Consider the following 16,420-nt stretch of genomic DNA (forward strand, 5'->3'; position numbering starts at 1 on the left):
TAAATTCAGTAATCAAAAAAAAAATCCGTGCTTGTGGTTCTATAACAGCAGCACTCTCAAAACTTTAAACTTAAATCTGTTACCTCTCTTACTTTCCCCAAACTATTTTTCAAGCCTTTTACATAACTTTTCCTATTTTCCCTAGATACCTGCTTAAAATACCTCTTAGCTTTAAAATAATCTTTTATAAACAATACTTTCCCTACATACATCGAGTAAAGTAAACATCCTATCCTTAGCTTTCCCACATTCGCAGTCAAACCTTCCCTCTCATCCACCTAGTTGTGTATGTGTAGTATATCGAATCCTTTTCAGTTTGTTAGCATTTTTCTGAATGCTTTTTAAGCCCGTATCTCTCTTGCACATGCTATTTTCGGTTTACTAACCCTCCTAGGATCTATTATATGAGCTCCCCGTAGTATGCGAGTTCTATTAACATATTTTCTTTAAGCTGTACAGTATCAGCACAAAAGTTCTCGACCACACTTTTATGTGATCATTTGCCTTTTAATTAATTCCCTTAAAAATGAAATTATTATGATGCAATTGATTTTCAATATTACTCAGTTTTGCTTTACTCTTTACTTTTTCTGCTTTCAACTCTCTTTTAAGTAATTAATTCTCTTCATTTAGCAGTTTAACTATATTTCTAGATCATTTAATATCATCCTTTGTAACTAAGCCACCGGCTTTTCATCTAAACGTTTTGACATCACTGCAGCCATAGGGTCTGACGTATTAGATGCAGGAACCAAGTTTTCTTGTGTTTGTTTTCTTTTAGCAAATTGCTGAAGCAATTTAAGCGAACTCAAAGCCCTTTGTCCCTTCTTTGCAGATTAATTTAGTGTAAAATATTTTTTGATATATATATATATATATATATATATATATATATATATATATATATATATATATATATAGCAAGGGTGCAACAGAATTTATTGTTTACAAATTAAAAAATTATAAATACAATAAATCATTACTTACAGTAATTTTCAAGTATTATAAATAAACAGTGGTGGGGGAGGAACAGAAGAACTATGTAAATAAAATAAGACAAAAAAATAAATACAAGAAAGTCAAAAAGCAAAAATAAATAAATTCATAAACACAAATTTAAAGACAAAGGACAAAAAAGAATTGTAATATTTCAAATCAGTGTCGACTAAAATCCAATCAAGAAAGAAAGAGAGAGTGAACATTCAAATCGATATTGAATTTAAGATAAAGAGTTTATCGTTATCTGTTATTTTCTTGTTGAAGGCTTTCGTATTAAACAAATATTTTAATTAGCAGAAGAAGTGCTTGCAATCTAGTAATTGTTCAAGGCCACCGTATCCACTGATTTATTATGTAAATTTATCTATTAGATAGATTTTAATATATACTATAAATTTGTTTCAAAGTAGAAGTGGAGAAGTACTTACAGTTTTTTCATCGCATAACAATAATAAATTTAAAAAATATAGCACCAGAATGTACCCTGATTGATACTTTCTTTTTTTAATTATATATAATTCAGCTTTAAACACCAATTTTTGCCATGCAAAAAATACATAAATCATTGAGAGAAGAAACACACAACTTCATTTAAATCTGATCAGTAAGATTTAATCGGTTTTGTTTAACTCATTCTGCAGGAATCTATTTATTAAATTCTATGGTGCTTTCAGATTTTTTTCTTATTTCACACCCTTCAATTTTTGCATTGGAATTTCCTGAAATTTTCCAGATGTTTATGAAGTATCGGTTCTAAGTTGATACATTTTACTGTGAATTATGTCTTTATTATTTTATTTAGGTAGTTAATTTCTTTAACAATAAATAAATATTTATTTACATTTTTTGCCATTTTGGAATTTTTAACAATTATATAGAATTTAAGTTTTCAGCAGTCGCTAAAGTTTGTTGAAGCTCTGACACAATCTTCGAATTTAGTGGTTAATTATGATTAATATGAAGTTAATTATAGTAGTTGAAACTGAATTTCACTGGATGTATTAGAAGTGGTTGTTCTGGCAACTACACTGATCAGATACATTTACTACATAATGTTTAGTAATGTATTCATTGATTTATAAATGTACTGTTAACTTGTGATTATTAGTCACAACTTAAATATAGTAATAAATATTTTATATATTCTTTTTTCCTAACAGGGTGTTGTACAAGGTTTTGGTGGTGTTTTTACTAAGCCTATATCAGGAGCAAAGGAAGAAGGGGTTGAAGGTTTTTTTAAAGGATTTGGCAAAGGTATGGTCGGATTAGTAACACGTCCAACTGCTGGTGTTGTGGATTTTGCCAGCGGTACTTTCTCTTCAGTTAAAAAGTAATTGTTAATCCTTTTTTCTATAAAAAATTATTTTATTAATTTTTAATAAATATTCAAGTATATAAACAATATATTAGAATATTGTTATTATAATTTTTTTCTTCTTTAATTACAGATTATCACAGTTACAAGATGATGTATCAAGAATGCGAAATCCGCGTAAATTAGGTACATTACTTCGACCTTTTTCTAGATTAGAAGCTGAAGGACAAAAATTATTAATGGTTTGTATCAAATTTTTTATTATGAGTATTTTACATTTTGGTGTTCTTACTGGTGCCTCTTTCTTTTATAATTCTTATTGATTCTAATCTGTTCGTTATGGAGTAAATTTTGATACTTTCCACCATTTTTTTAAAAATACATTTAATCCTTTCATATATTTATTATTTTAATTATTTTTCCTCCCCCCCCCCCTAAATAAATGACATTTTAATACTAATTGTTTATAAATTTTATTAATAATTTTTAAACTATTCAATAAATCATATTATTTAAATACAGTTCTTTTTTACAATTTTATTTTTTTTTAATTAGCACATGATAAGATGTCATTAACAATTTTTTTTTTAAAATGTTATTATATTAGATTAAATTTTAGGATGAATAGGAAGGAGGCTCGGTGCCTACTTTATCCTGTAGGCATCTCAGCCACTAGTTTGTTGTTTTTTTGTCTAATACCTAGGTAGAAAACTGTCCATGAAAATCTTCACAGGCTCACAGAATTGCTACCTGCTGACCACCAATAAAAACGCAGCAATTTTTTTTTTTTATTAAAAAATGCTTTTGTTTTAGAAATATTTATTATAAAATTATTTGAAATTGTTTGTAATGCATTTAATAAATTACAAAACTTAATAAAAATTAGTTATCTGTTTTGGGTTTATTGACTTTTTTGCATAGAATAATATTTTTTACTGCTTCTACGAGTAGCTAAAGATACATAAAACGTGTACAGTAGGTGTCACAAAATTTGATACCTAATAATAAGGCAACAGAACCCGCTTCAGCCAATATTACATTATCCTTATAGCGTAATACATAGTCCCATCATTTTTGTACTAATATACAGTGTTCTTCTAATTTATTTTACAGATACAGATGCAGGTTATTATTTTTATATTTTCCTCAATTAAATATTTTTTTAATTAATTAAATTTTTAATTAAAAATTAAGTGACGTAAAATGTACTGTGAGTACTTTAATTAGAATTTAGACGTACTTATTACTTTCTTATAGATAGATTTTTTTTAATGCGATTGTAAATTTTTAGTTATCTCATCAAGAAGTCTTCTTATATTTATTTTTAATTTGATATTATGCCGATCCATTGAAGAATTAAAATAAGATTAATTAATTGAACTTATAATTAGGCTTAAGAAAAATAAAAAATCACCACTAAATCTTCAACGTCTGAAAGTCATAATCCAGGTCATTAAATTCTGCATTTCCTGTGTTACTTTTGTTATTGCTGTCATCTCCCAAAGAAATTATAAAAGATTCTATCGCATTATCGGTATTCTTTCATTTAATGTATTCATTTTCTACTTTCTTCACTTCACAATAGTTTCTGATGGGATGAGTCCATTTCAGCAAATTTATTTTTGCATATCTATTTAATATTGTCTTTGTTAAACGTGACATTGCAGATTTCAACATAACATTTTCCTTCAGATAATACCATTTCAATATTTTTCAAGCCTGCATGATAAGGAGTTAATCGTAACGCTTCATGTGCTTTTTTTTTACGAGTTCAAATAAATACAATCTGTATGTATTTTTCTTTGATGTAGTTAATTAAACTATGCATTGAGGTTTCAGCATAGAGGACAAGAATGGAATGTAGAGTAACCGGCCCTACATTTCTTGTTTTCTTGAAATGAATGTAGGTAATTTTTATTTTACTGTAATGAATCGTCTGTAATTATTACTAAACTTTTGGTAAGATTTTTCATAAATTTTTGTTTAGCCTATTTTAAGCTATTCATAGAGAATAGCGATGCGATAGTTACTACTCTTTACAGTTGCTATTCAGGTTAATAAACCGTTCAGAAAAAATCTCCTTTCTCCTCCTTTCTAAAGGCAGTAGATTACAATTAATTTACTATTACTTATTACTATTTTTTATTTATTATTATTACTATTATGTAATTTACTATATTAATTAGATTATAATTAATGTACTGCCTTTAGAAATTGGAATTTTTAGTGTGTCTCTTGAAGCAAGATAATATAGTAGAGATATGACTTGACATCAAGGTAAATTTTGTAAATTATATTGAAATATGATCTGCCTCTTATTAGTTCTGCTTTTTTGACCCTGTCCAGATATTATATTCATTTAAATCTTGCGTCTTGCTTCTCATTAACAAGTTTTTCCATTTAAAACTATTTTTTTAATATTTTCCTTAAAGTTTCTTCACTTTCTGAGAAGTTTATTGATCTTTCAGACATAACTGCCATTTTTTAACAGTCAGTAACTCTATGTACATTATGAAATTGATTTATGGTTCTTCTCGCATCGCCTCTATCAAAATCATTAGCTCTGCCACAACTTTCTTAACGATTGTATATTTTTTGTGTGAACTACAAGAAGAGGAACTTTCAATCAGGTCATAAGCAGCAGCTGTTCTTTTTTCACACTTCTGAATTTAAATAATATGGCGATCATGTTTTCATGATTTTCCTAATCTATCTATTTATTCTATTCATGAATTGGTGCAAATTATCTCCCTAGTTTGGTGATATAATATTTATGTTTCACCATAGATATTAAAGATTTTGCATGAAACTAAAATAAAAATAAACACATACTATAACTTATTCATTACATGATACAGTATGACAAATCAAGAGAAAGCCTTACTAGCAGAAAATCTTTTTATACACAAACAGCTGATAGTTAATCCTTTGTACTTTCAATCTATATTAATTTAAGATAATTGTTATTTATTTTATTTTGTATATGATCCTTGTTTTTTTTATATGTACTGTTTGTCTGGTGATTTAAAGAGAGGATGATTCATTTGTTTGACAAACCTTGTATCCCACTGGGTTTATGTAATTTGGCAGCTCTTCAAAAAAATGCTGGTTATGAAGCAAAAAAAAAAAATGTTAAATACATTATTATTGTATAATGTATTCAAAACATTTACTGTATTGTTGGTAAAAGAATAAAGGAATCTTGCTATCAGTTAGATGCACTATTAAAGCAGAGATCAGGCTCAAATTATAAAATAGCTAAGATTGAACCGGTTATAGTATAAGACTGAAATCTGAAACTCCAGTGATTGTTGTAATTCATTGCTTGCAATCACTTCTTAGAGATCATTCTCGTGCTATACCAAAGGATCATACAAATGTGTGTATTATTTTATGTATGTAGTAGGTTATTTTTATTTTATTACAACACTAGTTTTTACAGCATCAATTTATTCTAAATGTAAAAGAGCATCTGCTTACAGATTTCTTCAAATTTATTGTTTGGTTTTTTTTTCATCTAGGAAGTGGATAAAGGTCGTCTCAATGCAACAGATTCTTACATTTACCATATGTATATCGGACAAAAAGACATTTTAATTTTAACTGACAAACGAATCGCTTACCTCTGCCATAATGATGTTTTTGGAGGTCATCAGGTCAGTTACAGTTTTGTTTTGTTATTTTAGTTGTTATCATTAATGTAATAAATCGAGTGAATTTGAAAACGATTTCACAAATCTATCTCCCCTGAATGATGGCATGACACATGCGCATAGGTAACATTTGTAAGCAGCTACTGCAGAACTTGCTTACCGCACAATGATTTTTTAAAGGTCGCATTTACATTTTGCTACCCCTCATATTTGAATATACTGTTGTTAAATTGTATTGTTTAGGTATATCACTCGCATTTTGTCAAAATAGCCTTTATGGATTACTTGGAAGCCCTTTTATGTAATTATCAGTCTTGGAATATAAAAATATTACTGTATATGGAGATTTTAACATCGACTTAAATAATTATTATCGGAAAGCTAAAAAGTTTAATAATTTTTTTTTTTAAAGGTTGGAATTAGGTCGAAATCAGTGTTATTGATTCAGCTAGTACTATATTTCATTGTAAACATTGTACGGACAATATTTTTACCGATATAGATGCAGATTTATGTCTTATGTATATTGGCAGCCACTGATTTGCAAACCATCTGACTATTATTTTTAAAATGATTACAAATTCCAACAGCAGGAAATTTAAAGTCAATACTTGTGAAAATTAGCTTTCATATTAAGTACCTAAAAGATTTATTCTTAACAAGTTTGTTTTCCTGTTTGGTAAAAAGAATTGGGAGTTACTTTACCAGCTGAAAAATACAACTGAGACTATTTGTAAGATTCTTTGTAATTTGCTCCAAAAAGAGTTTTTGATTCAGACTGAATGCGAAACATTGAGGTACACATTTAATAAAATTTTAAAAATGAATTAATATTCTACTTTTATTTTTGAAAGATATTTAATAATACAGATTTTTGTTATTGTTTAAAAAAGTTATAAACTTTTAAATAATAAATTAAAACGATAGTGTATAAGTGAAATTAAGCCAGGCAAGAACAGATTATTACAATAAAATTGTTATAAAAACTGCTTACAAATTTTGTTTTTTGTATGCGCTCACATTTTTATTTTTAATGAAGTGCTACCAGCTAGTAAAAAAAAATTGAGCCAACAAACAGTATAATAAATTGTATTTTGTACTACAAACAATACATTGTTTACATTAACATTAATTATACTTATTTTGTTTTTTTTTATATTTTATTTTAAAGAAATCAATTGTAGACGTAAGTTTTTTGGAATTTTTATAAAAATAAGTATAGAAGCACAATACTTCTTGATATGAACGATGTATATTTATAATATGTAAATGTATTAATCCTTTCACTTCATTTTAATTCTGTCACCATGGCAACAGAATTATAAATAAGTAAAATTACTAATCCTTTTTTCTTTAATGAATATCTGTAAAATACTTAATATTTTCAGAAACATGAAGATACGAATGTGTCGAGGGATCCAGTAGGCGGAACCCCCTGACCGGCAAGTCTTATAATAAGTGTAATTCTCTGCAGTTATAAAAACCGCATTTACTGATTATAAATTTTTCAATAGCTTCATAATGATGGAGTTACAATTGTGATGAATGATGGCAGTAACAGTGAACTATCAGAAATACTAACTCATTTTTGATACTGCAGACTGCATCTCAGAGATTACTTCTCATCGATGTGCCGCATACAATAATAACTTATGGTTATGATAGTGGTATCGATAGTACCTCTAATATATATACCTCTGTAATTAAACATGTATAATTTGACCTTTTCAAAAAACCTCTTTTGTCTCAAATTCTGACCAGGAACAGAACGTCTGAGAGAATTAGGCCTAGGGCCTGTTACTTCTCACGTGATAAAACAAAATATAAAAAAAGAGAATGTATGAATTTCTAGATAAATATCATAATAAGTAATTTGTTTTAGATTGACTGGTCATATACATGGGAAGAACTGGCAGATATACCAAAAACTACAGACAATGGTATTATAATATCAATAGCTGAGCCTAAAAAGAAATTTTTTAAATCTACTGCTACCAAGAAAATACTTCTTATAAATAATCCTGAGCAGAAACAGGTTAGTATTGTTTTGTTTAATATCCTGTTATTCTTATCCTACATGCAACTAATATTTATATTTAAATATTCATAGATCAAAAAATCTTGTATACAAATTTTTTACGTCAGTTTACATAATAATATTCACTTATGAAATACAAGGGTCGTTCAGAAAGTTCTCAATCTGACAAAGAATTTTTCAGAAATTTTTGTATATTTTTCAGTGTCAATTACCTTGCAATTCTGAGTCAAAAGACTATTACAAAACCTTTAAAAAATCAGCTCTATAAAATAACCCTACCCTACTAATAATCCCCAACCCTACTAATAAAGAATGAAAACTGTAAACTGACCCATAACAATAAAGACAATGTGGAAATTTTAGCTAAATATTTCAATAAACTCCAAAATTGCGAAGAACCAACAGAACTCTTAAACTTCAACACCAACATCCCTATAACAATACCACCAGAAAACATCATCCCTCACCCCATAAAAGAAGTATATCAAGCCCTGGATGAGATGAAGAATTACAAAGCAGCAGGAGAAAATCAGACTTTTGCAGAGATCTGGAAACATGTAGCAGAGATTGCCCTTCATCAAAAGCTTGTCAACATCTGAATAAAAGAAGAACTACCAGAACAATGGATGACAGCCCTCATCCATCTACTACACAAAAAAAGTGATAAAACAGACCCTAACAATTACAGGGGAATTTCACTCCTATACAGAACATACAAAATTCTTTGAAGATCATCCTCAACAGGATAGGTTCACAACTTGAGAAAGAACTAGGAGAATATCAGGGAAATTTCAGACCCTGGAGGAGCTGTCCAGACCAGATCATGAGACTCAAGCTAATAATAGATTACAACAGGAAAAAAATAGAGACATGGTGATAATATTTGTAGATTTCAAGAAAGCTTATGACTACATCCATAGAGAGCCCCTACTAAAAATTCTAAGACACCTCGCACTACATACAAAATTGATAAACATGATAAAACTGACCCTCACAAACACAAAGTTGAAGATAAAATTCAGAGACAGGCTCTCACCACTATTATTCAACTGCACTCTAGAAATGGTAATAAAGGAATGGCTCAAAAAATGCCCCCCAAAAAATAAAAATATGCCAAAAGATTAAAAAAAAATTGACTTTGTTTCACCAACAACTTGGCACTGCTAGTAAACATCAACAACTGCTAGTAAATCACAGATATTAGAACTTCAAAACATTGCAAATAAAATTGACCTCAAAGTATCATTCGAAAAAATTGAAATCATGCCCCAAAAACCAACATGATTAAAAGAAATAAACCTAAACGGTAATAAAATCAGAATAGTAACCAAATTTAAATACCTTGGAGAAATAATAACAAACAGTCCACAATAAAAAATGCCTATCAATAAATGCAAAAATAAGACATTATAACAGTTATAATCCAGAAATCACTTATTCAGCAGAAACACTCTTCCACCTGTTGAACAATCAAAGACAGACAGATTCCAGAAAATCAAAAGAAGAATTGGAAGAACCTGCATCAGAAAGTACCAGAAAGACAGGCAGTGGTGGATTGTCTACAACAAAGTCATGTAGAAAGAGTTAGAAATTATCATTGATACCATGCGTAAGAAGAAACACTTCTGAAACAGTTAGTACAGTATAATCTTGACTTGAAAAACACCAAGACAGGATACAGATGGGTCAGAAAAATAAGAGAGGATCTGAAGGAAATTGGCCTTAAACCAGAAAACACCGCAGATAATATAAAATTAAATAAGAAAACTAAGAACAAAACACTCACTTCACTCTCGCCAGAAAAAACTCACGACACAAACATTTTCAACACTAGAAAGGGCACTAAGATCAGAACGTATGAAAAAGTACTGATAGGACCGCAAGGCCCAACAGTCCCTTCAAAGAGACTTGGATAATGGACTAACTAAAGTGATCCTATGCGGTATTGAAAGATAACAATAATGCTGCAATTTTTTCTACACTGCAAAATAAGCAGTTCTTTCAGCTTTGATGTGAATCTTCATCCTGCAAGCCATTTCTTCAGGTTTGGCAAGTGAAGTAATACTTGGGAGCCAAATCGGCACATTTAGAAATACTTCATGGAATTTTTCAGCAACAACCAGAGACATGTGTACAGGTGCATTATCATGTGAAATAAAATTTTTTTGTCTGGCCCGAAAAACTAAAGGATACACCCTTCAATCAGTCCTGGTGAAGCATAATATTCCCTGGTTATGGTGCTGCCTTTTTCCAGATAGTCTATGAACACCACACTACAAGAATCTCAAAAAAAACATAACCATGATTTTTCCTGCAGATGGAACTATTTTTGTTTTTTTTTACACACTTTCACCTGTTTCCACCCACTGCTTGGACTGCTGTTTGGTCTGTGGTGTGTAATTAAGAATCTGTGCTTCATTTACTGTTGAAAAATGTTGATGAAACTCAGCAGAATCACATTTAAATAAGTTTAAACATCATTGAGAAGTGTCCAGTGACGTGCATTTGTGGTCGACTGTTAACAAACATGGCATTCATTGAGCAGAAAGCTATTTCATTCCTAAAATATTGTGAAAAATGTAGTAGTATACACAGTCTGTCAGAATGTTTGCATTTTTCACGATAGAAAACTTCTTAACAAATTTCAGATGAAATATAAATATAATATAAAACAGATGGAAATAGTACCGTTAAAAGCTGGTGATTCAGTCTGTGAATTAAATGCTCCTTTACATTCAGTGAGTTGTTGCGTGCATTAAAAAATTCAATGACACCTCCCCTGAACCTGACAACATTCATCTAAGTATGCTCTCAAACCTTCTCAATTCAGCACTACGTCACCTATTGCATATTTATAATGTTTGTTCTCCACTCAAGTTTTCCTACCCTATCTCCATACATTTTGTTCAAAGTGATGGAAAGAATGGTGAACCGCAGGCTTACATGGTATTTAGAGAAACATCTCCTGATATCTCCAGAACAATGAGGTTTCCCCCAAGGATATTCTTCAAGATGCGCTTTTAGATCAAGCCCTGTCACAAGCATACTTGTTGAGCCATCACTATGGGATAGTCTCCCTCTTAAAGGACAACTGAATCGGTTGATTTTTAACACAGTCCTTGTCAACCCTCATGTGCAAAGTTATGAGGATCATTCACGTATACAGCAATAGATGTTCATATCTGGCATTTACTGTACCTTTTAAATTTTGACATGCTTTCTATTTTTCCAGCATATCCCTGTTCACAAACTCCATATAGAATCAACCCCACAAATTTTAATTTTGACCTTGCATATAGTAAAAAAACAGGCTCCTATCTTTCAGCAATTGTTTTACCAGTTTCTCTCCAAGACAAACCCAGATGCAGTAGTAAACACAGATCGATAGAAACAGAATGTTACTTTTGGATGCTCATTTATTATTAATGATAGAACTTATAGGTTTGGTCTACCTAATATTATAAGTATCTTCACTGCTGAATGGTGTCTTTGAATATCATTAACCCCAGACACTGTCATATCCTTATTTGTAGCTACTTGCATAGTGCTTTCCAGGGTTTAGAAGATTTGTATTTTAGATATCTTATTGTCACTGAAATCTATAATGCAAACGTTGAGTTGAACCATCGTTCCAATGGAGAGGTGTGACTTCATTACATTTAAATTTTTATATTTTCTTTTATTTTTTAAAGTATTTCTTTATTTTTAAGATTCTGACCGATATTAGTTTTAAGTAAATTTTTAGTGATAGTCTAACTATGATACAAGTTGTAAGTAGTTTTAGTCAGTTTTTTAATATGTTAAAGTTAGTTTTAGTATGTTAGCTGTGATACTAGTTAATATTTTGTTCTGTTTTATTATCATGTAGGATATGATATGTTTGCCCCGGGTATGATAGCAAAAGTGTTTTTCATCCCCCTCCAAAAGAATATTATGAATGAATGACAGACATCATAAAAAATATTAGACTTCACTCTTAAGTGAAGAAAAAAACTTTTTTCATATAAAAAGTAAATTTTTCATTGACCGCTATAACCATAAATTAAATTAAAAAATTCCAGCAGAATGTCACACAGTATTTCTAACTTTGCCAATAAGAAAACCGGTTCGTTGAACGTAGCTTTGGATGTTGGCACTTAATCGTATTTCATTTCCTTCAGTTTACAGGATGCGACTCCCTGAGAAATTCTAAATGCATAATTTATTATTAATAATTGTTTTTTAAAAAAAATTTTTTTTAATATTTAATAATATTTAAAAAAAATTTTAATATTTAATATTAATTTTTTTAAATATTTTTTGATATCTTTCTATTAAATATTCAATTGCCTTTCAAATTCTATCTCTCGCATTCATTTATTATAATACGCATTTATTTTATACTTTTCAGATACTGCTGACAAAAATAAAGCATTGTATGACAGTAACAACTTCAGTTCATCTTGGTTCAACCAGTACTCAGAGAGCTTCCGTTTCCTCCAGTTAATCGCCTAGTTTATAATCAGCTTCAGCCATATTTTTAATATTAGCTGTGATAAAAAAAGTTTATTTTTTCTGCAGAATGTTGTGATTTTTCTCTATTTTTACAGTCTTATTTCTTTTATTATTTATTTTACTAATAGTGCTATTTTTTTATGTACTTTATATATTAATATTATTTAAAAGGTAAAGACTATAACTGAATATATATATGTATATTTGATTATACTCTTATTATCCAATTATATATATATATATATATAGAGCCACCATTTCTTTTTCTATAATTTATATGTAATTGTACCCGTGTATTTTATTACATATATATAAAATACAGTTTTACTGTGATCATAGTTTTTGTAAAACATGATGACTATTAATTAACAGTTTTTAGTTTAAAATAAATTTATGTACTATTGTCTTCTACCATGCAAACTAGTGGAGGTAATGTACAAAATAAAATCTGTTATCGCATACATTAGATCTATGATCCCTGCATTAAGTGAGAACCCCAGTGGTTATAACGGTATTAAAAGTGTTATTGCTAATGTTTGCTGATATACATATATATATATATATATATTTATTTATGAACTAAATTAATTTATGTTTTGGAATTTATATCACAAAGGAATAGCATTTAATTTATTATATTTAATTGCTGTAGCATTGTTTCATATTAACTATAAATATATATATATATATATATATATATTATTATTTTGTTTTTTTCTCATTTTGTGTCATATTACGTTAATACTGTTAACAATGTTGTTACTGTCTCTGGCTGCCTAATTTACTTAATAATATAATAATAAGGATATTTATCGGTGATTAATATTGTTAAAATAAAAGAAATATTTTGGCCGGTAATAAGATTTCTTACTTTGCTGTCTTGCTAAGTATTTCCTAGCCATTCATGGGGTTTATGTTCTCAGAAAATACCATGAATACAAAAACTGTGAATTGTAAGATTGTAAATGTACAAGAGAAAATTTTATAGGTTCCTTAATGTGTAACTTTGTACTTATTAGCTACATTTAAAACCTGTAGGTTTCTAGTTAAACGCATATAAATTTGGTACTTAGAGTTGTTTCAAACAGTTTTACTTTGTGTTGTACATTATATTTTATTTAAAAAAAGCTTAAGCATACCGAAATGCTCCAGCACATAAAAAAAAGTGTACTTTTAATTTTTTCTATTTTTATTTATAGTCTCATCAACAAAAAGTCATTAGCAACTCTCAAATATCTAAACTTAGTAATCTAAAAAAAAAAAAAAAAAAAAAAAAAAAATAGTTCAAACTCAACAACACAGATTAAATAATCTTTGTTGAGAGAGCAATAAACTAATAATAATAATAAGCAAATATTAGAAAGATTCAAACAGGAGCGGATCAACTGATTTCAATATTATTTCGCAGCAAACACAAAGGAAACTAAGTAGAATTCTTCATTTTCTCATTACATAAAAATTTTAACATGATCTTGGTGTCACACTCTTGACTAAGTGACTTCTTATTTGGAATAAATTCTAGTTTCTGATGATCAGCTGTGAATTTTGAACATTCTAAAAGAAGATTGTTGAAATTCCACTGTACATTACATATCTTGACAGTATGATCGAGGACTACAGAAGTAGCTGGGTGATTCTAGTGCGCCCAATCCTTTATTCATGTTTGAATGACTTGATCTCATCTGTTGTTAGGAACAAATGGGTTTTTGAATACACTTTCCCTGATTTCATGAAGACACACAGGTGGATTCAACAACCAAAATCTATTCCACTATATTCTCAATTTATCGCAAGCTTCTCCTAGTTGCTTCATCAACCTCTTCACTACTGGGAATGCCTGAATGACTTGGACCACAAACCATTTTTATTTATTTTTGAAAGAATGTAACAAATTTCCTGAATGATTTCCTGAGTTCCTGCAATTTAATCTTTGAAAGCCATTTTTTGAGATTGTCATAATTAGAAAATTACCTTTACTATGAGTAGAAATAGCTTTTAATGCAGAATATGTCATCCTCACAGAAAAATATAAAGGAGTAAGCACTGAATTTATATGACAACTCATTGTCAGGAAATACAATAGAGCAGCCACACCCTTCAATAGAAATATAACCGTCTATGTAGACATGTACATGATCTTTGTAGGTCTGAGTTATCTCATTAAATTGGCTCTTGACTACATTTATACTTAAATTTTGTTTGTCGCCAGTAACTAATGATTATTCAGTTTTTGAAAAGTTTGTAGCCACGGTGCAATACATTCCTTTTCATACTGCAGAAACTTTGGAATAGGTAAATTTAATTCTTAGCGGTAAATCTTCAACTTTCGATTAAAAGGCGAAGGCATGGATTTCTTTTCAAGCATTTGATCAAATGCAGCGTTCTAACTGTTTGTCCTGGATACTTAGGAAAAGTTGACCTATTGATTTTGAAAGTGTGATATTTCCTCCGGTACAATAGAAATTCAAGAGATTCTGCTAGCATGCTAGGAATTAAAATTGTTCCAAATGCTCCTAGGGAAAGTCAGATGAAAGTATTGTGCGTAATGGATTTTTAACTTTTTCGTTACATAATCTTATAACAGAGATCCATAATCTAATTTGAACAATATTAATCTTTTGTTGGTATTAAGTATAACAGTACAACAGATTTACCTGCATCCCAATCATAGGACGCTATTAATTTAATGATGTTAGTCGTTGAACATTCAGTTTTAATAAGGCTAACATGACTTAACTGATTTAATTTATCATCAAAAATCATACTCAGCATTTTAATTGTACCTATTCTTTACTTCATCTTTCCTTAAATATTGTTTGACATTCACATTTCACTTTTATTTTGTTGCCTAGAAAAAATAATAAAATTTGATTTAACCTCTGATAATATAAAGCAGTTATTCAATGCCCACTTTTGTACTGAGTTTAATGAAATATTGTATCTTTAGTAGTTCTAATATTTTTCCCTCTGCATGTGACAGTAAGATCATCATCAAAAACACATTTTCTAACCGGCTGATTACTACAACAGCTATTTTGGTTGGTTATATCAACAAAAAAAAAGTATAACACTTGGAACAGAGCCCTCAGGCCCTCCATTCTTTATTTCAAATACATGTGAAGCCATTCCATTTACCTTGATATGGATCATTTTATTATATAGAAAATTCGCTATAAAATTTAATATATTTTTGTTAAGTCCAGTATGTAGAAAATTATCCTTTCCTTCCCTAATACTTCATAAGTTTTGCGATGTCTAAGGCTGCTGCCAAAAGTTGATCATTACAAGCAAATGCTTTCAGATTATATTGTCCATACTTCACTTATAGACAACAGATGATCCTTTATAGATTGTTTTTGCCGAAATCCATATCAATATGGAGAAAGAACGTTATTTTTTTTTAGATGCCATTTTAATGTATTGTTCATCTTCTACATTACTTTGCATAAAGTGCACATAAAAGCTATTTAGTATTGTTATTAATACTAGTATCTTTCTCACAAATAAATTGTTTTTTTTTTAAACTTAAAATTTATAGATAGATAATAACCCTGAGAATAATAGATTCGATACTAGATCAAAACCCAAAAATTTAAGAAAAATTCATTAATTCAAAATGTATATATAACTGAAATATTTGTCCCCCTCTCATTTTCCTGACATAAACATATTGACAATTTCTTAAGCTTTATTGTAAATTTTATATTTGCATTAAAATATAAATCTGATCTAACACATTTATAAATATACACATACAATAAAATATGCATCTAAATGAACTCATTGTTCGATTCACATAAATTTTTCTGTATTTGTTATTGTAAGTCGTGAGAAGATAAGAAAGTATTTTTTGTTGAAATACAGTATAAGAAAGAGTATTGTATTGTAATCTGTGGAAGAGTACACTATGATAATAAAGAT

At 29.1% G+C, this 16,420-nt stretch overlaps 1 protein-coding gene across 2 annotated transcripts in view; it reads left to right on the forward strand.

The window, feature by feature from the left end:
• Vps13 (vacuolar protein sorting 13C) overlaps positions 1-12,749 on the forward strand; it is a 286,208-nt gene extending 273,459 nt beyond the window's left edge. For both annotated transcript variants that reach the window (XM_075374575.1, XM_075374576.1), the window contains 5 exons: positions 2,160-2,329; positions 2,448-2,556; positions 5,836-5,970; positions 7,850-8,002; positions 12,396-12,749. In XM_075374575.1, the coding sequence (XP_075230690.1) occupies positions 2,160-2,329; positions 2,448-2,556; positions 5,836-5,970; positions 7,850-8,002; positions 12,396-12,491 (663 nt within the window). In that variant the 3' untranslated portion in view covers positions 12,492-12,749. The remainder of the gene's footprint in view (positions 1-2,159; positions 2,330-2,447; positions 2,557-5,835; positions 5,971-7,849; positions 8,003-12,395) is intronic.
• Positions 12,750-16,420: the final 3,671 nt, after the last annotated feature.

This window comes from Lycorma delicatula, chromosome 9, assembly GCF_047948215.1.
Source record: "Lycorma delicatula isolate Av1 chromosome 9, ASM4794821v1, whole genome shotgun sequence".
Lineage (NCBI taxonomy): Eukaryota > Metazoa > Arthropoda > Insecta > Hemiptera > Fulgoridae > Lycorma > Lycorma delicatula.